We start from the raw sequence: 26,368 nt of genomic DNA, 5'->3' as shown, positions 1-26,368 counted from the left end.
ACAAAACCCTATGCCTTTTTTTTTAAATTATTGATTAGTGAAAACATTCCATAATTTTTATTTATTCATTTTGACACTATAAAGAATGTCTGATAATTGTGATGCAAATTAGGGCAGATCTAGATGATAATTCTAACAAAAAATATATTAATTGTAAATTTTATTTCCTTAGTAATATTAACTGTTAAAATGTGTACCTGTAATGAAGATACTTAATAGTATATAATAACACCGTTTTTTCGTACATTATGATTTATTATTTGGATACCACAATATTAATCTTATTTAAATATTATAATTATTATTCATAACATAAAATCACAGATTTTTTAGTTAACTATAATAAGTCTAAATTTTTACATATGTCTTTTCATCAATTTCTATAATATCTTGTCTATCATTTCTTTCCTTCCAGTGAAGATATAATACACATCCTATTATAATAACTATTATTGCAGTTAATACAAAAACACTCTTGAGAATAACCTTACTAGGAGTAACAAACAATTGCGCCCTCCATTGTGAAGGATCATTCGGTGGAGCTGGAATTAATACTATTTGAGAATTTGGAATTATCTGAGTCCAGCTTTTAGAATAACCTGACAGGCCAACGGTTAGTGTATCCACAAAATTTGGTGTTCGGTCGAGTCCAAATATTGAATAGGGTAGCTGTAAAGCAAAGTAAGCTGACTGTGGTAATTGTGCACATACTCCTGTTCTGTAAGTGCCTTCTTGAGACCAAGTGTTGTAACCTATTTTCGGACCTGGTAAATTAGTTCCTGAAATAAAAATATAATTACAATAATATCCAATTGGTCTTAACACTAATTCTAAATAATGATTATTACAAATTATAATCACTTATAACTTACCAAAATTTACTTTCCTAGAGTATAATGTACCATTAATAGTAGGTATTTTCTTATTACTTAGGCCAGTAACAACAATTACTTTAATGAAATTTGTATCATATTCTAACTCATTTTTAAAGGCCTTCATCATATATTTTTGAGTTGAATTTGTAATATTTTTCTGTATATAAATAACATCTAGAACTCCATCCATATAAAAATCATAAAATGTCGCCATAACGACGTTATTTCCAAAGGAACTAAATTTTTCCCACTGAACTTCAAATGTTCTATGAAATTTACACCCGGGTAAATTACACGCAACATTATGAAGAAGAAAGACTTTTGTATTTTTGTTGTTGACAGGGCTAAGAGTCATAAGAATATCGGGATACCCATCCATATTGTAGTCTCCACTCCGCATTGTAATCGTATCTAAGTAAACTTCATCTCTCGGAGGCACAAACCTCCACAGAGAACCTTTACCATCATTAAAATCAATTTGCAAATCATGCCACTGCTCATTGTCATATATCAATATGGTACTGTTTATGCATTCTAAATCATAACAAACTGGTATCACTAGGAAAAATTCTCCAGAAAGTGCAACATCGATGAACAATGCCTGACCATAGATTGTTGGATGTCCAACCAGTAATTCTATACTATTATTATATCTGAAGCCATTAGATTCTTCATTCAACCAAATTTCAACATCTAATGCAGTTGTCACTAAAAGATCTGCAGCATTATCATCATTTACATCTAAAAAGGAATGCGAGTGCGGTAATTTTATCTCCTTCGAACTTCCCCCAGTCATCAATATTTCCAGAGGAGTAGACCTTGTCTTATCAAATACCCAAAATACTCTTTTATTTTGAGCATTTATACCAAATAGGTCCAGAATCATATCTCTATTGTAGTCTAATACTAATGGTTGACCAATAGTTATTGCTTTTATTAGAAGTGCATCAGAACAATTTAACGCAGGCATGCCACCCCATAATATTCTTACTTCATGGATATTAGAACTCACATTTTGAATTTGAGTAGTTATCAGTATATCCATAAATGCATCCCCATCATAATCGCCTGGTACAATACTAGTAATATTGAGATTATTAAAACTGCAAGAATAAACTGATGGTCGAAGAAAAGGTTCTTTATCATGAGCTAAAAATACTTCTATGCTTGAAGCGTTTATAATAAAAGCATCAGTCAGTTCATCTGAATTGAAATCTCCAAAAGCAGCAATAAGGCCCTCATTGTTATTGCCAAATGAACTCTCCGTCATATCACTATTAACTAAACAATGGATGAGCGCCACATTTGACAGAGATAAATAGATAAAGATAAACATTTTTGAATACATAGCAAAACATAAGGCCTTATATTATAGTTAAGTGTTACGAGAAAGTCGATTAATAAGTTTACAATTGCAAAAGAATTAATCACTTCACTTCAGCAACCTTTGTTTCAAAACATGTAAAATCACAATTAATGAATTAACTACCTACTTATAATACATATTGATACCATTATTGCTACTTTATTGGTTTACAACTTTACATTTACAAGTGTTAACTGTCAGAGTCATAGATTATACACTTATATATGGTCAGAGTTAACAACAGTGTGACCAGATTTAAATCGAACATTGTGCCAGCTACTCGTTTAAATTCTGCCTTATTCTGCTACTCGATGGGGTCGTAATTCGTACGAGGATTTAAAAGAAAAAAAGGCAAGTTAATTATTTCAAATATTTATTAATCAATTACAGCTCCTAATTTTATGTGGCGTCCATGTTTTTTATATAAAGTTGTCGAGCTTTATGCTGTCTTTACCATATTTTTTGATGGCGTAAAATTAACGCGTCCACCTTGTTCTGTAATTGCCTGTTTCACATGTAAAATTGCAGCAACATGTTCATTTTTTTAATTTGTTCTGCAGGATTGTTTTTATATTGTTCATTTGTGGAAATAGGCGTTCCCAAGCTTGTATTATGCAGGCAAAATCATTTGCGCCTTTGCATAATCAACCAAGTGCGGATACTTTTTAGATCTACTCGTATCAGCCCTCGTAATTTTTGAAATGTGGCCCCAAAACAATTGTGTTCATACTCATAGGCGTGGGATTAGAAGTTCCTCTATTCTAATAGACCGGTCGCTGCTTTGTCCAAGTTAAGCCCCTGATATTCTGAGTTAATTGTTTGCATGGCAGATTCGTTAACTAAATTAGAAAATTTAGAAACAGTTCTGGCCAAACTTGTGAATTCATTGTAGACAACGTTTTGTGGATTAAAAAATTGCATTTGCTCAAATAGTTTATTATGTTAGGTTAGGTTAGCAACGCAAAACGATTTCTCTAAAATGTGCTCGAGTGCTGCCAGTGCATAAAGAAAAATCTGATATTGTTTTGACAAAAGTAAAATATGTTTTTAATACTACTACCTAACTGAAACATAGCTAATTGTCAAATCCTATTACAATTCGATTGCGAAGGTTTTATAAGATTCCGCCCAGAATTTCCTTATTTTCAGAACTGCGACAATCTGCTAAACCTTAAATTGGGAATCTAATTCTGCTAAAATAGCAGAATTCTGCTAAATCTGGTCACACTGGTTAACAACCAAACACGCAACATGCACGCAACCAAAAGACCGTGACTCTCTCTATGCTTCATGACCGTGACCATGGACCGTGACCATTCGTGACAACAACCAATGCACTTGAGATATGATTCTTTAACTAATTAATAACTTGAATTTCTACGATGGGACAGATTATTATAGTAAGAAAAATTAAGTCATAAATGCGGAAATCTGGTTTTTTTATTATTGATTTAGGCGTAAAAAATCAACCTGACGCAAGAACGAAATTTTCGCAACTATATTTTTTCTTATTGAATTAATACAATTTTATATTTTATTAAAAACATTATAAATAACGGGCACAACGCCAAAAATGTATTTTTTAATCTCTCTTGCTATTGCTATCTCTTGTATATTAATTATTTTAACTTTAGAAACATAAAAATACTTGGGGCAAACATAAAAACATAAAAATACTTAGGGCAAAGGAAATGGTCTTGCTGACGCTAGACCATTTGCTTTGCCCTAAGGTTGCCTGGAAGAGATCGCTTTTTAGCGATAAGGCCGCCCTTTGTACCTAATGAATATATTGTCAATATTTTTTTTTCTTTCTTTGATATGTATTATTTCTGTTTTTGGTGTACAATAAAGTGTATTATTATTATTGTTAAATACTTTCGATTTTGAATACCTACCGTTAACTATCATGAATGCTTTATTTGTGCATATTTCTTGAATGTTTGTAAAGTGACTTACGCGTATTGATATATTAGTGAAATTAGTGTTGGTAGGTTTGACGCTTGACAAGTTGACACATTGTAACTGTAGTTGGGGACAATGTCAAATTGTGAATTCTGATCAATAATATTAAACAAAAATGGCTGATGGAATGTTAAAGCTTAGGCGTAATCGCCCCGGTTCAAAAGCGAAGGTAAATAATTTATACCGCAAGACCTATCAATTAATCTCACAATATTTCAAACGAATCGTTTTTTAATTAGGACTTCTGTCGGTGGCCTGATGAACCTTTTGAAGAAATGGATAGCACTTTAGCTGTTCAACAATTCATACAACAAACCATCAGACGCGATCCTTCTAATTTAGAAGCAATACTTAAAATGCCAGAGGCACAGGACGAGGGAGTGTGGAAATATGAACATTTAAGGTTTCAAAATTAATTATATTTACTTTTAATAACTCATATTTACTTGTGCAAAAAGCTAAATATGGGTTTTAACTTAATACCATTACTATTACAGACAATTTTGTATGGAACTTAATGGTTTAGCAGTAAGATTACAAAGTGAGTGTAAGCCAGAAACATGCACCCAAATGACTGCAACAGAACAATGGATCTTTCTATGTGCTGCACATAAAACACCTAAAGAATGCCCTGCTATTGATTATACGAGACACACTCTTGATGGAGCTGCCTGTTTGTTAAATAGCAACAAATATTTTCCAAGCAGGTAACAGTTTACATTTATTGAAGGTTCTAAACTTTTAAAACATCAAATAACCCATTTTAAACTATTTTTGATATTTGTAATATTTTTCAGAGTAAGTATAAAAGAATCTTCAGTGGCGAAATTGGGATCAGTATGTAGAAGAGTCTACAGAATATTTTCTCATGCGTATTTCCATCATCGTGCAATATTTGACGCTTTTGAAAAGGAAACACACCTGTGCAAAAGATTTACAGAATTTGTTACAAAATACTCAATCATTTCCAAGGAAATTCTAATACTGCCAAAACTGGATGATGAGACACCTATTACTCAACCAGTTGGAGAATCAGAAGCTTAATGCAGATGTAAAAACATTTCAGAATTTTGTTTACTCTTTTTAAATTATTAAAAGGATAAATTTAAACATCTCGAATACCACCAAAAGTATTTCATATTTAAGAACAGTAAAATCATTATTGATTTGTTAATAAAACGAAAAATTTGTGATTTACTTAAAACCTTTTGGTATCCAGTACCAATACTAACATTTATTACTCTTCAATAGTATTGTAGTAAATATATTTATGTAACATGTAACCTGTTTACTACGACAGTTTTTTTTTATTAAATCGAACAAAAATGTGTTGTCTGAATAATATTTATCAATATAATTTTCATTCCCTTTTGAAATAAAATCTTTTATGACAATTTTCTTTTTTTAATAAAATTTATATCCAATCAATTATAATTAGTAGATTTAGTTTTGAAACATTATCTTAAAGGTTTTGAAACTAATAAATAATTTAATAATTAACATTCAGAGTACAAAATAATTTGATCTGTTTTTAGCCGACTTCAGAAAAGGAGGAGGTTACTCAATTTGACTGTATATATATATATATAATATATATATATAAGAAAATAAAAAAATATAAAAGAATATATATATATATACTTTTTTTATGTATGTTCGGGGATAATATTTGGAAATATTACTAAATGAAGATCTAATTTGAAGTAATGTGAAAACAGGTACAATATGTTAACAGAAACATCTGGAAAGGACACTCCAAAGAACTTCACTATGGATAAATTTCATGGAAATGATTTAAAAATAGGGCAATCGGGTGAGCTATTAACAAAATCTAAAGAAGATGTTGAAAGGCGATATTCCACATGCAAGTACAGAAGCACGTGTTTAAATGCAAAGGATTTTTACATAACTTGGGACGAGACAACAATAAAATCAAAAAAAAAAATAATTTATTCAAATAATACATTTCAAATATTCCGTACTTGAAGAAATGTAACAAATTGATATATTTAATTCTATAGTATTTGTAAAAAATGCTAATATACTGATCTTAAGAATTTTAACAATGTACTTATGTTTAATGATGACCAATCTGCAAGTGATGTGCTGAATGTCTATCTGCAAATATCCAAGTGAGAAAAAAGGTATCCATTATTTTATGGCAAACCTTAACAAGATCTTTTGTGTTATTTAAGTTTCATTAGGCATTTAAATTTATAATTGTAGCTTATATTGAGATACTGTTCAATCTTTTAATTTAGATTTAAAATCACATTTCGTATTGTCCCATAATATTTTCTTTTTTGTATATTCTTTATAAAAAAGTTTGTTTGAATTCTTCTTTTAGTATTTAAGGTGTACTTGTAAGTTACAATGCATCATATTACACAATACAAATGCATTAATTTCTGTAGTTTCAAGGCCACACACTGACATATTGATTCAAATAAATTAAGATTATTAATAATGTAGATAGTCCAGATGGACTTTATGACATTTATATCCATTGACTATAAACTTATAGCATTTTCTACTGTATAAAATAGTGATCACTCTTGATTTTCAATTTTCCTTTGTTTATTTGATTTTTTTGACTTAAATGACTGCTGCTTCTTAGGATTATTACTAGAAACGTTTTCCCAAAACTTTTTACCGAGAGGACTTTGGTATCTGAAAAATAAAAATTTTGCAAAAATAAAAGAACAATCAAATAAAATTTGGTACTGACTTTAATGAAGTATATTTTAAAACAAGTTGATTATTTATGGCTCTATTGATTAAATATTATTAATCTTCATACCCAAGTTGATTCACATCTGATATATCTTGAATTGATAGTAATATGTGTATTACAGGTACTTGACGTTTCACTATAATTGTTTCAAGCCCATCTAACTTTGGTTCCCAGTATTCCTCAACACTGAAAAACAGTTTATATGTTAATTTTTGTCAAACATAAAAAACATTTCTTTTATGATTATGTTGTGAAACATGTGACAATAAACCTTTTATATGCAAGCGATGTCACTTGGTGCGGAATTGAAAATTGTCGCTTCAAGATCTCTGCACATGAGATGGCTTTGGCTATTGCTACACCAGCTCCGGTCCATACTACAGCGGTCGTCGCTTTGTCTTCTAAAATGCCAGTTGCGTGGGATATTAAATTAGTCATCTTGCTTCCTCCTTTAACCTATATAACATAAATAATAAAATGATTGTGGATAAAATCTACAATAATAAACAATTATACAACTGTTTATTATTGTGACTCAAAACGTAAGCGAATTTAAAAGTTCTTCAAACCTGCATCCATAAAAAGTTTTCAGGGATATCCTTGAACGGTATTTTACTCCGTTCAATTTCTTCTTCGACATTTTTACCTTTGAAGTAGTTTTCCATTGAAACGATTCACTTTTTAAATCTCAGAACATAATTATTACGATATTTAAAATAGAGGCGTTTACACCTAACCTTTTAATTGTATACAACTGTTTGTGACTTGTGTTTGAAGTTGAAGTGTTTGTTTTTTTGATTGATTTACTTTACTGACATACAAATACCACAGCTTATATAACGTACTGAGTTCAAATGAATGAATGAATATAAGAATATGGAGTTCTCCCTCACGTCTGCATATAAAAATGTTTGTCAAATTGAATTTGTGGCAGAGTAACAGGGTTTGGTAGCGATACGATACGAAGAGTAACTGCGGAGTTTCTTGCCGATTCTTCTCTGCAGAATCTACATTCCGAATCGCTGGTATATAGCTTTACTTCTACAAATATAATAATTAATTTTTAAAGTTTTAATTTGTGAAATGACGATTCGAAAGTGCTCTTGGAGCCTATTTGAATAAAGCTGTGTTTGATTTTGATACTGATAACGTTACCTCTGACGTCACTAAGATGTCCTGCCCGGATAACGTATGTATCTTATGTAAGTTGTTTTAAATAAAATAAATAAATGAAATGAAAGTGATTTCCAAATTGCGATCACGATTATGGGGAGGAATTGATATTACAAACTTCAGTGAAGTTTACTAGTTAAATTTGTGGCGACATCTATCGCGCGAAATACGAACGACTACAAACTACGTAATTAGAGAAAACTGACGTATTCTACATCGCGCTATCAGAGTTTTCAAAGTGATTAAGTATATATACAAGATCCCGACAATGACCGTCGGGGCGTTAGCCCGCCAGACACAACACCCGTCTGGTCGGAGGATCCTCCCTTTGCGATGGCGGACGAGGAACTGAACACCTTGTTTCTCACACATTACCAAACTGGTGATCCCGAGCATGAACATCAGCGCAACCTTCATCGTTATCATCACTTCCTCAAGCTTTCGAGCAGCGAATAGCATCCAGCATCTACTACTTCAGCCAGCCAGCATTTACGGCTACTACGGGTATCCTGACCACCAGCATGCAGCGGACGCGCATTCCTGGTCATCACCCACAGCCTTCTCAGCGACTTTGGCACAGCACACTGCACTTCGGCCGGTCAGCAAGCAGAGACGCACTTCTCTCCTGGTCGACGCAGCAGCAGCCACTACGCAGCACTGCACTACTCCGACTCACTGGAGCATATGCAGCATCACCGCAGACAGTTCCGACTCACCGTGAACTATGCGGCATCTGGTTCCGACTCACTGGAACATTCCACTGGCCCGGCAAGCATCACAAGATGAATGGACGACTTAACATGCTATCGACCTCCGGTCTCGGAGGGGAGTGATGTGGCGACATCTATCGCGCGAAATACGAACGACTACAAACTACGTAATTAGAGAAAACTGACGTATGCTACATCGCGCTATCAGAGTTTTCAAAGTGATTAAGTATATATACAAGATCCCGACAATAACCGTCGGGGCGTTAGCCCGCCAGACACCCCTTTCCCCCAGATCCTCCCTTTTCATTGGTTGATGAGGAATTCAATCACCATGTTCCTCATACTCCCAAACTGGCGATACCCGACGTGATCAACACCACGTTTCCATCACATCCCCAAAAATTTTATAATTTCTCACTTTGAAAAGGTCTTCATTAAATAAAGCTAATATTTCATAATAAGCTACCAATATTTTTTTATATTTCGCTATTATACTTTAAAATAAGCTTCGAATATAATTCCAGAATCATTTTAAAAGGCAGTGATCTGTCCGATACAAGGCAACTCCTCCAACAACTCCGGTGAAAAAACTGTACTATCAAACTACCGACCAATCTCTTTGCTCTCTGTCTTATCTAAAATATTGGAGAAAATGGCAAATAAACGAGTGTAAAATTGTTTAGAAAAAAATTAATTGCTTAGCAAATATTAATTTGGCTTTAGGAAAAATAAATCAACGGAAGATGGAGTGCTAAAATTAACGAATTTTAACATAAGTGACAAGTGTTTGGGAGTCTTCCTATATCTTCAAAAAGCGTTCGACATGGTATCGGTACCAATACTCAGGAGTAACGTTTAGATAATTTTGGCATGAGAGATGTGGTTCTTGAGTGGTTCACGAATTATTTATTGGAAAGAACACAGTGTGTGAAGTTGGCTGGTAGTAATAATAATAATAATCTTTATTCCTTCAAACATTAGTACATCACACACATATTACATCAATTATACTTAGACAAAAAAACAATATATCTCTGGTCCCCATACTAAGATTCCCTGTGTCGTGGGGTCCCTTCCGTTACTTTAAAACAAATATGAAAAGGAATGCATTTAAAGTTTACATTTTGTATTTTATTATTCCTTAATTTGTATTGGAACATAATTGTATGTAATAAGTAAGGCAACAAATGGTGAGTGTGTGTATTTGAGTGCGCGTGCGTGCGTGTGTGTGTGTGTGTGTGTGTATGTGTGTACATCAGTGTCATTGTATATGAATAATAAATAAATAATAATAAATCAATTCAATCTTTATTTTACCTAATCATCAAACTACAACATAAAGATATCAGAAACATGTGCGTTACAGTTATCATATATTTATATATTAGATACAGGCAATATAATAGTTAATAGATACATTATTTACATGAACAAAACAATAGTCAATGACAAGAGAACAAAGGACAACTCAATAAATACTTTACACCAGTGAATTATAAAAGCGACAGCCGAAGGTTGCAAAAAAAAGCAAAGTTTAATTTAAAATTAAATTTATTATTACTAAATTATCATTAATTACACGTGACAATTGTTCGATGTGAGAAACAAGAGTGACTTAAAATTATAGATCGCTCAGTCGGAGCATCGGGTTGTTTTGGGTTCTTCATGTTGGGTCGTTTTCATACGGTGCCCAGGTGCGATGCTCAGGTGCGATGCCCAGGTGGGAAAGTTTTGTAACAAGCTTCGGCTACCGATTTGAGACGTGGGAATGTTTCGAAGCAAACCCCAGTCAGCAAATCCTGGCGTAGAGCGTTTCGTAACAAGTGCGTAAACATAGAACAATCGCATCGTCATCGTAATTTTTTTTTTTGTAATTTGCGGGTAATTGTAAATTACAAGATCGCCAGGACCGACCGCTTATCCGACTTTCTGTAACTGGAGGTTATGGAAATATATTAGTTTCTATAAAATTTCTATAAATTATTATATTTTTCTTTGTAATGCTACGAGTACATGTGTACTGCTTATTTTAACTATCTGAAAATATATTCGTACACTGTATTTTATACCCCCGACGTCTAAAGTAGTAAAGTGTTTGATGAAGTGTGTGAATTGTGTCTGTCTGCAAGTGAGTGTGAGTGAGTGTGTGTATGTGTGTATGCGCGTGTGCGTGTGTGTGTGCGTGCTCGTGTGCCTGTGCATGTGTGTGTGTGTGTGTGTGCGCGCGCGCGTGTGTGTGTGTGTGTATGTGTGTGTGTGTCTGTGTCTGTGTGTGTGTGTGTGTGTGTGTGTGTGTGTGTGTGTGTGTGTAAATTTTTGTACTCTATTGTCATCTTTCTGCCCTTATCCCACTTATGTAGGGTCGGCACAACATGTTTTCCTCTTCCATTCCTCTCTATTATTCGTCACTTCAGTGCTTACTCCTTTCTTTCTCATATCCTCACTCACACAATCCATCCATCGCTTTTTCGGTCTGCCGATCGCTCTTCGTCCTTCGACATTCATCCCTAACATTCTTTTACCGACATAGCGGTCATCCCTCCTCATTACATGCCCATACCACGCTAACCTATTGCTCCTCATTTTCTCTGTCACGGGTGCTACTTTCAAACTTCCCCTTATATACTCATTTCTAATCCAATCTTTCCTCGTTACTCCACACATCCATCTTAGCATTCTCATCTCGGCTGCGTGCACTCTTCTTTCATCCGTCACTTTTGTTGCCCAACATTCCGATCCATACATTACGACAGGTCTTATGATCCTTTTATAGATTTTCCCCTTAAGTTTAAGGGGCATTCGTGGATCACAAGCTGTTCCAGAGACCTGTCGCCATTTCATCCATCCCGCATTTATTCTATTTTTCACGTCACGTCTATGTTGCTGTCATTTTGTATTAATGACCCAAGGTAGCGGAAGTCGGAGCAGACTGGTAGGGATACACCATCCAAGGCAATATGGGAAAAACCGGACGAACCGCTGAAATCGCAGAACAAGTGCTCGGTTTTAGACCTACTTATCCTCAATCCCGCGCCCTCCAGTCTTTCCTGCCATTTTCCCAGTCTGCTCTGTACCTCAAGGACATTATCTCCGACAAGAACAACGTCGTCAGCAAACAGCATACACCAGGGTGCTTCCTCCTGTATGTCTGATGTTAGAACATCCATTACCAGGAGGAATAGATATGGGCTTAAAGCCGACCCCTGGTGCAAACCTACAGCCACACTGAACTTGTCAGTTACCCCGGCTTCGGACCGGACGTGGGTGCTAGCTCTATCATACATCGCCTGAACAAGTCGTACATACTTCTCTGGCACTCCTTTCCCTTTCATAGCCCACCACAGAACCTTATGGGGGACCCTATCGTATGCCTTTTCCAGATCTACGAACACCATATGTAGGTCTTTTTGTGCGAGTCGATATTTTTCGCAGAGTTGGCGGAGTGCAAATATGGCGTCCGTAGTTCCCCGGCCCGGCATAAATCTAAATTGGTCCTGTGTGACCTCACATTCTTCTCTCATTCGTCGCGCTATCACTTTCTCCCATATCTTCATACTATGTGACATGAGCTTTATTCCCCGATAGCTGCTGCAGTCCTGTATGTCACCTTTATTTTTAAAAATGGGCACCAGTGAACTGTAGCACCATTCCTCGGGTATGACCTCTTCTTGCAGCAACTTATTGAAAAATAAAGTCAGCCACTTCCATCCATCCGCCTTCAAAAACTTCCATACTTCCGCTGGTATACCATCTGGCCCAACTGCTTTTCCATTCTTCATACTCTGCACTGCCATCTTCACTTCCTCTATACTTACCTCTTTCACCATTCCTTCATTACTTCGTACATTTTCTAACACTCCGCTCCATTCATTTTCTTCATTCATCAAGTTATTAAAGTATCTCTTCCATCATTACAGCCTATACAGTCCACTGCTGGACATAGGCCTCCACAAGTTTACGCCAAAAATAACGTGAACTCATGTGTTTTGCCCATAGTCACCACGCTGGGCAGGCGGGTTGGTGACCGCAGTACTGGCTTTGTCGCACCAAAGACGCTGCTGCCCGTCTTCGGCCTGTGTATTTCAAAGCCAGCAGTTGGATGGTTATCCCGCCATCGGTCGGCTTCTTAAGTTCCAAGGTGGTTGTGGAACCTTGTTATCTCTTCCAGCGTTCTTTTATTTCCTCATCGTCCGTCAAAATCTTCCCCGCTTCGTCTTTTATACATTTCATATGGTTTACATCTCTTGCATTCATCTCTCTCTCTCTTGATATTCTAAAAAGATTTTTTTGACCTTGTGGGCTCTCTAAAAAAATGATACAACTTATCTTGAGCCTTGGCCCTTGCGATAGCGACTGCTTTCTTAGCCTTCTTTTTAATGTTTTGGTAATCTGATCTTTTTATTTTCTTTTCTCTGTCATTTCCATCTTCCACTCTTTTCCATTCTTTGAAAGCATTCTTCTTTTCTTTCAAAATCGTCTGTACTTCCTCATTCCACCACCATGTATCCTTCTCTATCTTCCTTTTCCCTTTCGTTTCCCCTAAGACATCCCTTGCCACACTTCGCACCCACGTTGCCATCTCACTCCAGCACTCGTTTACTCCCACCCCCACCATATCTCCCATCTCTATCATTTTACCAACCACTCTTTCCCGGAATTCTACAGCCACCTCCCTATCATCCAATCTGTACCATTTCGTTCTAACTGGGGGCTTCGGGCTCTTATTTAAACTCTGAACTTTCAGAGTTAAGTCCAGGAGCAGTAGCCTATGCTGGGAGACGAGACTCTCACTCGGTATTACCTTGCAGTCCTTGGCCGATTTTAGCCTGTTTCTTCTTAAAAGAATGTAGTCAATTTGGGTAAAGTGTAGAGCACTACGGTATTTGATAAGGTGTTGTTCCCGTTTTTGATAGAATGTGTTGGCTATTGCTAAGTCAAAGGCCAAGGCTGCTTCAAGTAGAGCTTCACCGTCTCGGTTCCTAACTCCGTAACCTCTGCCCCAATGCACCCTCTCATACCCGTCATTCATCCTTCCCACATGTCCATTAAAGTCCCACCCAATGTATATTTCCTCACACTCTGGTACTTTCATTATTACCGCATCAAAATCCTCCCAAAATCTTTCTTTCATACTGTCATCGCATCCCGTTTGCGGCGCATACACACTAACGACATTTAAAACCGAGTCTTCAATCAACAGTTTTACTGCAATAACTCTATCATTCACTCTTTTCACATCCATCACCTTATTCTTGAGCTCTCTATCTAACACTATACCTACGCCATTTCTTTTCCCATCACAGCCGCAATAATAAAACTTATAACCCGCCCCTATTTCTCTTACCCTTCCACTTCGTCTCCTGCAAGCACGCTATATTTATCCGTCTCCTTTCCAAAACATCTGCTAGCTCTCGTCCTCTCCCAGTCATCGTACCCACATTCCAACTGGCAATCCTCAAGCTCACCTCCTGGACTCGCCTCTTACGCTGCCCCCGTCCCTGGAGCAGCAACCCTTGTCCATTTCCCACAGACGCCGGGTGCTGCATCTGCGCGTCGCATGTGGGGTACGCCCTAGCATTATCGCATACTCTAATTCCCAAGCTCATGTTGTAATGTGATTTGGCTTGTATATTTTACGACCGGCCGCCTGCCTGAAATCAACCCTCCTTGGGAAATTTAAGGTAAGAAGAAGGATAGGTGAGAAGGATTTATGTGAGAGAAGGATCTGGGGTTGCGGATACCAGTGTCACGGATCACGGGGAGGGGTGTGTGACACTAGCAGCTAGAGTAGTCCGGGGTCGCGTACCCGTAGCGGTTCCAACCAGTTATCGGATAGATATCTAGTGGCCCCACCCTCTGGACTACTTTTGTACTCTATTGTAATTTATTGTAATTGATATAACAATCATTTGTATACTTCGTACCGCTTTTCTATGACCTGTCCTATACCTAAAGGTTATCTGGAAGAAATCGCTCTTTTAGCGATAAGACTGCTTTTGTATGTATTTTCCTCTAATTGTACTACTTTTGTTTGTATCTTTTAATGGTGTGCAATAAAGATTATTATTATTATTATTTGCTGCCTGCTGTGCCCTACCTCAGTTAATATATATCAATGAAAAGAGCAATAAATCAGGATGGTTTATAAAGTATTTTCTATGGAATGAAAAGTTACAATTTATTTTTATGCCCTTCATTTCTAATGCTGGGTAAACTTATAAAAAAGTACTAACATTAGTTTTGTATTGTAGGGCTTGAAAAAATTGCGAAAAAATTGGTGCAGCTTTCCCATTACATAGTCTAATAAAACATATTATTATACCCACTTATATAACAGTATTATTGAAGTATTTGGTGTCTGTTAGTCCCAATACGTAGACAGCTCTAAATACGTATAGGAAGATACAAATGTGCCAACTTGCGTAATTAGGTACATAGAACCGTGCAAAGGTTATCGTTTACGATATATAAGTATAATTGAAGTCATGGTTAGACATTTATCGAAAAATGTTATTAAGTGAGACATAATTTTATGTCGTTACAAAAATGAAACCTGTAAATTGTGTAAAAGTTATATTTATTTGTTTGTACCTGTTCAGCGAAGAAGCAACTGCAAGTCGTTTAAATATTGTAAGTGTATACGAAGAAGCAATATGCAATATTAAAACATCATGCCTAGAGTGTCTGCGACTATCCCAATGTTCCTGGTATTCAACGGAACGCAAATGTTTTTCAGAAAAATTGCTAAAATCTGAAAAATATTCTGAGAAAGAGATAATTCGTTACCCAAACTACGAAAGTGAGTACCGATTGAGATACAGATATGAAAAAAACATTAATGCGTTGTATAAATATAAATAAAATGCATGTGCAGAAACTTAAATTACACCTAAATGTGTATAATAATGAATGTAAAAAAAAAAATTGTTTTTATTTTCAGTGAGTTCAGAAGACAATGCAATATGCGCGTGCACTGGTGGTAAATTGGAAAGAAATTGCCGTCAACCAGATGCATCATCAACAACGCCAGAGTGTTCAGGCCGTGGGTCTTGTATATGTGGAAGATGTTTTTGTGATCCTAATCCTGATCCTGCACACCCGAGCAAAGTATGTCAAAGCAATACCTTAAACAGTATAAAATAACAAAAATTGAGTATATGTTAAATATGTTTTTTAAAGTACACATAAAGATGCGATGATGACGAGACTGATCTGAGTTGGTTTAGATACAATTAATTTTAAGCGATGTAATACTGTTCTACCTACATCTTGTTAAATTGTTTGTATACTTTGCACGTAGTATAATAATTACTGTACAGATAAATGTATGTATTAATACCATCTTTATCATCTTCTCTCGTGAACTTCTCTTTCTTTATATATTTGCCGTAGAAAATATCCTTTTATTACTATATTCATGAAAAATTTATGTCAAAATTATAGACTGATAGTTTGAATACACTGGTTGAAGAAATTTCTTTAATATGCTTATTTTCACGCTTTATTTCAAGACATATTTATGTTATGTGAGTTTTTGTTTTATTATCCACATTACAATAAGTAATTTTGATGATAAAATTTTTCAGGTAATAATGGGAGAATACTGTGAATATGACAATTTCTCATGTGACGATCCTAAATGTAATGAAGGCCCTTATTCAATTTACGAGATGCTGGCAAATGAACAAGCAAGATTTTTGGAAATTGAGAAGCAATAGTTACGATTTTTGACCACCTATAAAACCATATACAATATACGTACAAAATTTTAACCTAATCGGTCAAGCCGTTTAAGAGTTCAGTGACAAACACATGTACAGAAGAATTATATATATAAATAAATAGTATTGTTTTAGCTCTTTTATTAAAAATAAAGATACATTTAAATAAAAGTAATGAAAAATTTGCAGGGATAGACGAGGTATATATAGCACAAATCCTATTATATAGAAATTAGCTGACCCGGCAAACGTTGTTTTGCCATAGGGTAAAACCGGGATAGATGCCTCACTTTTTGAAATAGCCACCTAATTTTAAAAATATGATTTTTATACGAATAATTTTTATTAATGTAGCTAGCTCAATCCTTTATGTTGAATTATGACTATTTTTTTTCAACCTAGCCAATGCAGATTAAGCAGAAATTAGCTCTTCGTGAACCCTTTTTTTTGAGGATAGATGCCTACCTATATGGATAGTTGCCTCGCCATGAAAATAGTGAATAGGATAGATGCCCTTTAAACCGTGTAAACGAAAACCCAAAAAACCAAATGTTAGGTTAGGCTACTCCTAAAACATCGATTGTCTCCAAGAAACATGGGCAATAGGAATGAAAAAAATTTGTGTTTTTTTTATATCTCTTAATTGTTATAATTATATTTTTATATCACACAGATTACTATATATATAAATTTAATTAAATTTTACAAGCATTTATTCAACAAAAGTATAAATTCTTAATTGTTGGTCTAAAATATTCATATCTAGTGTCAACATGCACATTGCACAATCATACTTCCAAGAACATACTCGAGCTCGCATTTCTTCCTTTCTTTTATATTTTCGTGGCATAGTTCTGCTAGAATCAGTAAAACATCCAAACATAAATATACCTAAATACGTAAAAAATATAACAGACACAAAAAACTTATTCATATAAACTTAGTCTGTATATGGTGAATGAAGGGATACTAAGGGCACCTATAACTCAAAAAATCAGGGCAACTATCCTTTGTGATTGGGATAGATGCCCACGTATTTTTTAAATAAATTATAAACAAAATAGCATCTATTTACAACTATATGCAGACGCAATGACCCAGTATATAGACGCGATAAAAAATATAACGGAATTTATTACTATTTAAAAAATTATACAACCTTAAGTAACTAACCTTTAAAACTTTGACGTGTTTGTAAATTTCGCCACGGAGAAAATTACACACACGATCCAAACGCGTCCTTGCCACACGAATATCTGTGGATATCTGAGGTACGGGGTGTCTTCGACTCCTACTTATGCGATTAATTTTTATTTGTGAGTTCGGGATGTTAGGTTTTTAGAACATGAGGCATCTATCCCACTGCGGCATCTCTTCCGGTTTTACCATATATGTTATTAAACCCCTTAACGCCCCCCCCCCTCCTTACAACTTAGGGGTATGAAAAATTGATGTTGTTCGAATCTCAGACCTACCCGATATGCACACACAATTTCATGAGAATCGGTCAAGCCGTTTCGGAGGAGTTTAACTACAAACACCGCAACACGAGAATTTTGTATATTAGATAAAAAATTCTTGTTGACAATATAGGTACATTAGGGCATAGCTCGCTTTAGCCAGTAATATCCCACTGCTGGGCTTTGGCCTCTTTCCCCATGTAGGAGAAGGATCAGAAGTTAATACACCACGCTGCTCCAATGCGGGTTGGCGGATATATTACTTATTATGACTAACGAACGCTATCAGTGTACATGATAAAAACCCGGGACCGATGGCTTAACGTGCTCTCCGAGGCACGGTGGGGAGACCCACAAGGACTGCACAAATACCTAGACCACGGCAAACATCTATATGGTCAATACAAATGTTTGTCATGTGCACCAAAGCCACAAACCAGTGCTGTGACCATTGCGCCAACGATCACAGCACACATGGGCATAGCGGAAGATTATTATTCAAACATCTGAAATATAATAAGTAGTCGTGTATACCACGGTCGATTTTTCTAGGGCAGCTAAACAGTATTTCAGGACACTTCTCATTTTATCCCTCTCCTTACGCCTACATCGATTTTTGCACTTTTATGTTTAGAAATATTTACATTTTAAGTAAGGAAAGTTGAAAATTGAACACTTCTCTGTCTTCTCAAGACCTATCAAAAATTTCTGTAGCTTTTTGAGTGTCTCTTGACATTCTCTTTAGTGACACAATAAAATATTCATAATTTTTTTGTTTAACTTTGAACTGCATTTACAAATCTTCGTTGATAAATAAATAATATTAGCGTAGGAAGCAAGTTATAACGCTATGATGGGAAGAAAGCGCGCTTCAATTAAGAAATTGATATGAGGCGGGCGTCTGTCGCCGATAGCTCATCTAGTTCAAGTGATGCCTGTTATGGTTACGCGAAATTAGATTTCAACGACTCTCTTTTCTTTTCTACCACTTTTTTACGCCTTTATTTCCACTAAAACTTAAACGGTTCCCACTGAAATGTTGATAACTAGGTGCCTATTAATAACTTACTTTTAATAAATAAAAAATTTCAGGTTCGATTTGAATTAAGTACCTACCTATAAAATAGTAAGAAGTAGGTAGTAGACATTTCTAAGTATTCTGATATAGCTACTCGTACTTACGACTTTGACGTATTGACAAAATTATGGTCTTAACAAAGTGTAGTAAGTATGTTTTTAATAATGCTGCAGCTCAAATTAGTTCTATTTTCTGTTTACTCATAGAGGCAACTCGATTTTGCGTTCAATAATTTTATCGGAATGTAGTCGTGGTGAAGCTCGTAGCGAACAATTCAATTAAGGAGAGACGCCTAAATTGTTTTAAAATTGATCACCATCATGCACAAAACTGGTAAATGTCGAGACGTCTTTACCACGCTTGTGACATGACTTGAATAATTAATATTCGTACACACTCATGTGCGTATGTTCTATTTTTTTCATACACATAGGTGTATGTTTTATTTTGTTCAGCGAACTTTTTGACCTCATTAACAAACATTATGGTTCCCATTTCCATGTTAGACTTTAAAATTGATAGATATATTAGACTTTTGGCTTTATCATGATTCAACTATACTATTATAAAGCTGAAAAGTTTGTTTGTTTGTTTGTTTGTTTGAACGCGCTAATCTCAGAAACTACTAATCCGATTTGAAATTTATTTTAGTGTTAGATAGCCCATTTATCGAGAAAGGTTTTTTTTTTTATAAATAAAGTTATGTCCACAGGCTTAAAGTGCCCATGCTTTTGTTATTCCGATTTTTAGTTTTATTACTGATCGTTTACTTGTTACACTACTGCAGCTTACATTAAGAGAGCTAATTATTCTGTCTTAGTATCCCTAATGCAGACGTGAGTCCACCGACCAAAATTATGCTAAACTTAATTGATATCTTACATGCAAAAAGACATAGAATTATATTGCGCCTTACTTTAATTATTGTTGTCACTATTATAATTATTATTATTATCTATGTTTATATATACACTTATTTGCTATCTATAATATATGTACACTTATTGTCTAGTTAACGTATATGTACACTTATGGCCTACTTGGCCTACTTACAATATACACTTAACCTATGTAATTATTAGTAATTTTTTTTTTTTTTTTTACTCCTAGGTTTTTTCCTTACATTAAATTACAATTTATTCCTACAAATAAGGTGTGCTACAATTTTAACATTTCGAGCACACCCTCAATGACGGCGGCATCCCTGTGGTGAATCGCCATCCTGAGGCTGTGCTCGAGGATGTCTTTTTCAGAAGTTTCCGCTGCCTTCTACACAAAGCGACCAATTGCGTCGTCACGGTCGTCGGTGTAATAGACACAGGTGTTGGTGTGCCTAGTCACCGCGACTACAGCGTGCGAGACGCTGTCGTGAATCTTGAGCCTCCTTGTCTTCGTCTGGAGGACAATGACGTCCTCATAGGTCTGGCCCTGCGCCTCATGGATAGTTAAGACGCGCGATCCCTCACCGGACCCGTATCCCTGGTCAGTCAGCAATCTCTTCTCCTCTTGCGTAAAGACCAGGTACAAGATCCGGTCCCTTCCTACAGGAATGCGCGCGCCCGTGAGGCTCTCCTCTTGCAAAGATCGGATCTTTGTGCTTGAGCTGTACACGGTCTTGTAAACCTCACTGATGGCAAAGGCGACGTCTTTGGGGTTACGATGCGTGCATGACAACTCACATGAGATGGTTGTTAACAGGGTTGGTCTGCGGTATCGCATTTCGAACAGGTTGTCCCTGTCGATGTACGGCAGCTGATTTATATCTCCAATGAGGACTACCTTCTCTGCTCCCGATAGTCGGGCGGCCATTACTATGGCTCCGAAATGGTTCATGAGGGCTTCGTTCACCGTTAGGCGTTTGATTTTTGAGCCCTCACGGAAACCATTTACCAGCATGGATGCCATAGTGCGCACCTTTTGCTTGGCCTTGTTGCCATAGCGGTGCGCCAGTTTTTCCTTTAGGTCTTTGGCCGCCTCGACTGTGGTCGTAATCACGACCTCCGTGTCCTCATCGAAGTCCCTGACTATGCGAGTTGTCTTACCGCATCCTGGTACACCGTTTATCCACTCCAGCGATGGTAGCCCCCAGGTCACGGACGGTAAACCAGCTTCCCGGTCGCCCGAGATGGTTTTCGCCATCCGCAGCATCCGGTCCCCCAGCATTACTTTCGTGCATCTGGCCACTACCACCACCGGGTCCCCTTCAGGTGTGTCGAAGGTTTGAGACTCCTCGTCACTCCCCTCAGACTCGACCGCGCTCACGAAACCTGCTGTGATGTTATATGCAGCCATATACCTACCCGACATCTTGCCCTTGAGTATTTGTCGGGTTTTGCTGTTGTATATGGCTGCTTCGGCTTCCTCGAGTTCCACCTCCAGTAGCCTTTGGTGATCGTACTGGTAGGCCGGCATGATCTTTTTGCAGGTGGCCAGGCTTACCTCGCGGTTTGCCTTTATTATGGCCAGGAACTCGATTAGGGCGTTCTCCGCATGTTGAAACGGTGTGGACGCAGGTCGAAGTCTTGGTGGTTCTACTTGTCCCATATCGGCCCTAGTTCGAGCGGCGAGTGACGCCTCCGGGTGCCTCGGACTGTCGTCTTTGGTGAACCCGCTCAGCGCCCCCGATAGTCGCTCTCCCTGTCCAGCCTTTTTGGGAGAGGGGTGATGCGGGAGCTTACCTTGTTCCGGGGAGATGGTTGCCTGGATAAAGGTCGCCAATGACATCGAGCTCGGCTTAGACTCAGGTGCGGCCCTTGCTTTGCGTTGTTCAACCTTCTGGCTCTCGATCTTTTGTTGTAGGCGCTCCGAGCCACTAGGTGCGGGTTCGCTGACAGTCGGCAATGCAGGGGATGAAGGTGTTTTGGATTTCGGTCTTAAGTAACCAAGATCCTCCCCCCTGTCTTCGTAAACAATGACCTCGCTGTTCTGAGAAGCCATTAGGCAACCGTACCTATCCGATATGTTGCCTCTATCATAACCGACTCTCATCGAATCGACACTGATTCTTCCGGGGATTCCCCCGGGGATCTCGCCCAAGCGCTGTAGCCACAAGCTGGACTGCGCGAAGGCGGACGTCTCTCCCCATTCGAAAAGTGCGATCTCTTTGTTTTTCAACCGCAATAAACGATAGGTCGGGTCGCCCTCCTGCTCTTGCGCTAGCGCTGTGATTTTTGTGCGCTTTATGCTTGTTTTTTGGGTACTACCGTTTATCAGTAAGGCGAGCCCCGGCGAAATCGTCAGCTGATTGCGTTCTTCAGAGCGACAGAAGCTTATCCCCATCCTCTCCGTTTCGCTGTCTATGAATAGAGCCACGCATCTGGTCCTAATACCAACTTCTCCACTTCCGTTCACTTCACTGGGCGAGGATTGTGTCATCCTGCTCTGAGTCGGTTGCGGAGGTGCGTTTTGGTTGGCTCTATTCCTGAACAGGTTCTGCAGTTATGAAGACATGGTCCTAGTTATTTGGCCCAGAAGGGTGCGGCCAGGAGACATCCGCGGAGCTGTGATGTTGTCCCGCTGAGTTACTTGTTGGACACGGTTTTGTTCTATTTGTGTTTGTGTGTTGTGTGTCTGAGTGTGTGTTGTAAGAACGACGGTGTTGGTATTCTGCGTAGGTGTTAAAGCCAGTGGTGGAGAAAGCGTGCTGTTCCTCTTTGCGGCTGTATTGACGGCCTTTCTCGCGAATGTGAGGAAGGACGTTCTGCTAGTCTCGCTCTCCAGGATGGTATGGAGCGATGGCTGGTCTAATTTAATCTGGAGTTTGAGTTCCAGATCCAGCCTTTCCTTACTGAACCTCGGGCAGCTCAGTATAATATGCAGAACTGTCTCCTCACAATTCGGGTCGCAGACGCACGAAGGACTGTCAGTGATGTGGAATCTGTGAAGATACGCCGCAAATCCTCCGGGCCGGTCAGAATTTGTGTGTCGACAGATGTTGGTGCCGATTTCCTTACCAGTCTGCGAGCGGTCTTTACATCCGGTAAGAATATTTTCGTGACCGAGCCAGTCTCCGAAGAATTGTATCTGTGTTGCCACACCCTGGCAGACGCTTCCCGTATCTGCCTTTTGACATACGAGAGTGGTACTCTGTCGTAGTCAGGTGCCGTCTTTTTCGTTAAAGCCGCCCTTTTGGCTAGTTCGTCCGCTCTCTCATTGCCCGGTGTTATCGAGAAAAGGTGTAACGAGAAAGGTGTATCGAGAAAGGTTATAGGCTATATATAATCACGCTAAGACCAAGGAGCGGAGCACCAATGAAGAATGTTTGAAAATCGGGGGTTCTTTTTTCCTTTTGAGAGCTTCCGCTGCGTGCGCTGTGAAAACAGTTAAAGTTTCGCAAAAATCATGTATGACAGAATTGATCCTCTTTAAAAGTTCAAAAAAAAAAGTCCGCGACAGCATATATCTATCTTTTAAGGTTGGCTCACTATAACCTTTTTATGCTAACCAAGTTTGTTCTAAAATAATGCATTATTTGCGAAGATGTTTTTATAAACATGATATTAATCCTTATCTTAATAAATACGTTATTCATCACAAGTATTTAATTTAAAACCAAATAACCTTTACATTATTTGATTTCAATGAGAATCTCAGGAGATACCAAAATAATGATCAAGTATTGTGCGCGCCTTTGTTCCACGCGGACGAAGTCGCGCGCACAAGCTAGCGTCATATAAAATTCTTCCACGTATCATGGTAGATTAGGTATATCGACAATTATAAAAATATATTAATTACATTACAACCCAACAATTATCACAAAAATTAGTTTATTGATATTCTACCTATATACCAAGTTATTACAAATATTGTTATACCCATAAAAATCAAAAGATGTCGCTGTTAAGAAAAACCTAATATAAGCTGTATACATTATCAATTGTTAAGTCAGTAATTACTGATATATACTGTTACCCAAATAAATGAAGTAAATAATAACATCTAATAAATATAGACGTAATGATTTAAACTTCAAATGTTTTATTTCAATATTCGAGTGGAAGCGTGATGTGACAATTAAGTACCTTCAAAAGAAAGAGACGTCAATGAGCTCACTATGAGTAGATATGGAGCACAATAGAGGAGATCACACATAATAATATGCCATTGGTATTCCGGAGCGAGGAAGAATGCACGTTCCAGTGAGGCGACTTCCCGGCGTGCCTTCGAAAGCACCCTCCGCCCTCTTTCAGAATTTTTTTATCACGATTTCATTATTTAGATAATACGTTTGCCTGATAATATTTTAAAATTGAAATGCAAACGATAATGTTAAACGTGTTGTTCTTATTAATTAAGTAATACCACCAATACCAATATTTTAATTCGATAAAATTTATAATAAACGTTATAATAAATTTTTATTAATGTCTTAGTACTTATACTCGTATATAAGTTACTCCGTAAGTGAATTATAAATTATTGTCAGTAAGAAAAGAATCTTAAACCTTAAAACTACCTACTAGTCCGTATGTAATATTTCATAATTTCTTTATTACTTAATTTACTTGTTACACGGGAATAGAATATAAAAAACTAAACCTACTAATATATATACCAGCAGTTGCCCGCGGCTTCGCTCGCGTTGAATTTGATAATGTTTACAAAGGAAGAACTTTTTACTTTCAGACTTATTCGAACTCGAGTATCACATATACATTAAATTATTATTTTCTTAATTTTAATTAATTATTTATTAAATAGTTTACATGTACCCTAAATAATTCATTCCTAACCTTAGAACGTATTTTAATAGGTACTAAATTATAAAACATGTTTATTTTATTTTTTGCATTTATTCACTTCAACCTATCGCCGTCCACTGGTGGACATAGTCCGCTCCAAGCTCACGCCAGACATCCAGACATTGTATTTATTATATATATAACAATATATATATTTATTTTGTATTTGATTTTAATATCCTCATCAAACAAACTTGTACAATTATTACATGAAATGTAAGATAAACAGAGTACAAAAAGTAATCGCATAGTTTGTTTTTATAATGAAATCAGACTTTCAGAAAATACAACATAAGAACATCACAGCTAGCTGCTAGACACACAAGCAGGAAACCTACAATGAATTAAATAGTAATAACAAATGGTGAAATATAAGTTTGAGAAACATTGAGTTCTTTCGATGAATATAATATTTTTTATATTCATTTGAGCTTGAGATAAAATGTACATAATATGAATAGATTATAGAACTACCAGACTACTCACAGAGCTTGCTCTCGATCACTCTAACATTGTTAACGCCCACCCCCACAATCCTTATTAGGTAGAGTTATCATAAAATCCGCTCATTGATCATTTCTACATCACATAGGAGATTCCTATCAAATTTGGAGTAGATAGGCTTAAAAACGGGAATTTTTCATTGTTAACGCCCCGCAACCCCCTCTTGTGGGTGGAATTTCTTAAAACCCTTTCTTAGTTAACCTCTACTCGACGAAAGAAATATTCCTACCAAATTTCAAGTCTCTACGCTTTACGGTTCCAGAGATATCGTGATGAGTCAATATATAGGTGGAAATCTCATATATATATATATATATATATATATATATATATTACTATTAAAATTTTTATAACACACGGTAAGAAACATGACAACATAAATGTTTTAGATTTTATTGCTCTGAACTCTTAACATTATTATTTCTTAATTATTCTGTATGGTTGTAAAGGTACATTGTACATATTATTAATCAGTCTGCTTCTAAACCAAGTTAATTTTTAAAAAACGAGTGGTCCACACGACTGAAGTAAAACTTCCGCATAATAGGCCTGCACTGGAAGACTGCATATGAAGTTTTACTTCAATAATATCTTTTTAAAACAACTTAATGATTAAAAGTAGGTAGTAAAATGAAATTTCTAGTAGGTTCTATTTCTAGTAATTTCTAATACTTGAAAATTTTGTTTTATGAGATCACTTCAGCCAATCGCAGTCCATTGCTAGACATAGACCTCCCCAAATTCGCACCAAAGATCAAAATTTAGACATAACGAAAGTTTTATATGATATTGCTCATAAATTAAATATTTTTTAAATTTGTACTTGTTAAGATAAAGACAATTTAACAATATTTGTGCTTATTTTGTGATTCACAATTCACGAATTTAATGATTTTGCTCATCATCTAACAAAAATGTTATGCAAAGGAGAATGATACGATTCCATACATTCTATTAAACTACAACAAGAAACTGTCGAGTTAGTAAAGAAGATAAACTTTTACCTACAAAAACCCGATAAAAATGTAAATGTTACGATAA

General features: G+C 36.6%; 5 protein-coding genes across 5 annotated transcripts; 2 read left to right on the top strand and 3 right to left on the bottom strand.

Annotated features, from left to right (window-relative positions):
- Nucleotides 1–275: 275 nt before the first annotated feature.
- On the bottom strand, nucleotides 276–2,211 carry LOC123653842 (T-cell immunomodulatory protein). Its single transcript, XM_045589821.1, has 2 exons — nucleotides 873–2,211; nucleotides 276–779 (listed from the first exon to the last, which is right to left on the bottom strand). The coding sequence occupies exons 1-2, from the start codon at nucleotides 2,209–2,211 to the stop codon at nucleotides 349–351; spliced, it is 1,770 nt and encodes a 589-aa protein (XP_045445777.1). The 3' UTR covers nucleotides 276–348.
- A 2,025-nt stretch (nucleotides 2,212–4,236) lies between these two features.
- On the top strand, nucleotides 4,237–5,497 carry LOC123654043 (MOB kinase activator-like 4). Its single transcript, XM_045590005.1, has 4 exons — nucleotides 4,237–4,372; nucleotides 4,443–4,606; nucleotides 4,701–4,910; nucleotides 5,001–5,497. The coding sequence occupies exons 1-4, from the start codon at nucleotides 4,319–4,321 to the stop codon at nucleotides 5,245–5,247; spliced, it is 675 nt and encodes a 224-aa protein (XP_045445961.1). The 5' UTR covers nucleotides 4,237–4,318; the 3' UTR covers nucleotides 5,248–5,497.
- A 633-nt stretch (nucleotides 5,498–6,130) lies between these two features.
- On the bottom strand, nucleotides 6,131–7,755 carry LOC123654042 (ribonuclease P protein subunit p25-like protein). Its single transcript, XM_045590004.1, has 4 exons — nucleotides 7,507–7,755; nucleotides 7,209–7,393; nucleotides 7,004–7,123; nucleotides 6,131–6,873 (listed from the first exon to the last, which is right to left on the bottom strand). Exons 1-4 carry the CDS (start codon nucleotides 7,600–7,602, stop codon nucleotides 6,753–6,755), a joined length of 522 nt encoding a protein of 173 aa, XP_045445960.1. The 5' UTR covers nucleotides 7,603–7,755; the 3' UTR covers nucleotides 6,131–6,752.
- A 2,982-nt stretch (nucleotides 7,756–10,737) lies between these two features.
- Nucleotides 10,738–14,426, bottom strand: LOC123653841 (craniofacial development protein 2-like). Its single transcript, XM_045589820.1, has 3 exons — nucleotides 14,165–14,426; nucleotides 13,304–14,097; nucleotides 10,738–10,755 (listed from the first exon to the last, which is right to left on the bottom strand). Exons 1-3 carry the CDS (start codon nucleotides 14,424–14,426, stop codon nucleotides 10,738–10,740), a joined length of 1,074 nt encoding a protein of 357 aa, XP_045445776.1.
- An 865-nt stretch (nucleotides 14,427–15,291) lies between these two features.
- LOC123654041 lies at nucleotides 15,292–16,545 on the top strand. The gene is made up of 3 exons (XM_045590003.1): nucleotides 15,292–15,619; nucleotides 15,761–15,927; nucleotides 16,407–16,545. The coding sequence occupies exons 1-3, from the start codon at nucleotides 15,367–15,369 to the stop codon at nucleotides 16,536–16,538; spliced, it is 552 nt and encodes a 183-aa protein (XP_045445959.1). The 5' UTR covers nucleotides 15,292–15,366; the 3' UTR covers nucleotides 16,539–16,545.
- Nucleotides 16,546–26,368: the final 9,823 nt, after the last annotated feature.

Source organism: Melitaea cinxia, chromosome 5 (genome assembly GCF_905220565.1).
Source record: "Melitaea cinxia chromosome 5, ilMelCinx1.1, whole genome shotgun sequence".
NCBI lineage: Eukaryota > Metazoa > Arthropoda > Insecta > Lepidoptera > Nymphalidae > Melitaea > Melitaea cinxia.
The sequence above is the reverse complement of the archived record's forward strand: the minus strand, read 5'-3'. Positions and strand labels throughout refer to the sequence as shown.

What these genes read in the sequence shown, in the direction of transcription:
- LOC123653841 (XM_045589820.1), bottom strand. Translation starts at nt 14,426, where the DNA reads ATGAGCTTGGGAATTAGAGTATGCGATAATGCTAGGGCGTACCCCACA. An exon ending in GCAGGAGACGAAGTGGAAGG is followed by an intron (nt 14,098 to 14,164) that starts GTAAGAGAAATA and finishes GAAATGGCGTAG; the next exon opens with GTATAGTGTTAGATAGAGAG.
- LOC123654042 (XM_045590004.1), bottom strand. Translation starts at nt 7,602, where the DNA reads ATGGAAAACTACTTCAAAGGTAAAAATGTCGAAGAAGAAATTGAACGG. An exon ending in AAAACTTTTTATGGATGCAG is followed by an intron (nt 7,394 to 7,506) that starts GTTTGAAGAACT and finishes TATGTTATATAG; the next exon opens with GTTAAAGGAGGAAGCAAGAT. An exon ending in TCAGATGTGAATCAACTTGG is followed by an intron (nt 6,874 to 7,003) that starts GTATGAAGATTA and finishes TTTATTTTTCAG; the next exon opens with ATACCAAAGTCCTCTCGGTA.
- LOC123654041 (XM_045590003.1), top strand. Translation starts at nt 15,367, where the DNA reads ATGAAACCTGTAAATTGTGTAAAAGTTATATTTATTTGTTTGTACCTG. An exon ending in TCGTTACCCAAACTACGAAA is followed by an intron (nt 15,620 to 15,760) that starts GTGAGTACCGAT and finishes TTTTATTTTCAG; the next exon opens with TGAGTTCAGAAGACAATGCA. An exon ending in ATCCTGCACACCCGAGCAAA is followed by an intron (nt 15,928 to 16,406) that starts GTATGTCAAAGC and finishes AAAATTTTTCAG; the next exon opens with GTAATAATGGGAGAATACTG.
- LOC123653842 (XM_045589821.1), bottom strand. Translation starts at nt 2,211, where the DNA reads ATGTTTATCTTTATCTATTTATCTCTGTCAAATGTGGCGCTCATCCAT. An exon ending in CTCTAGGAAAGTAAATTTTG is followed by an intron (nt 780 to 872) that starts GTAAGTTATAAG and finishes TTTTTATTTCAG; the next exon opens with GAACTAATTTACCAGGTCCG.
- LOC123654043 (XM_045590005.1), top strand. Translation starts at nt 4,319, where the DNA reads ATGGCTGATGGAATGTTAAAGCTTAGGCGTAATCGCCCCGGTTCAAAA. An exon ending in TGGAAATATGAACATTTAAG is followed by an intron (nt 4,607 to 4,700) that starts GTTTCAAAATTA and finishes TTACTATTACAG; the next exon opens with ACAATTTTGTATGGAACTTA. An exon ending in AACAAATATTTTCCAAGCAG is followed by an intron (nt 4,911 to 5,000) that starts GTAACAGTTTAC and finishes AATATTTTTCAG; the next exon opens with AGTAAGTATAAAAGAATCTT.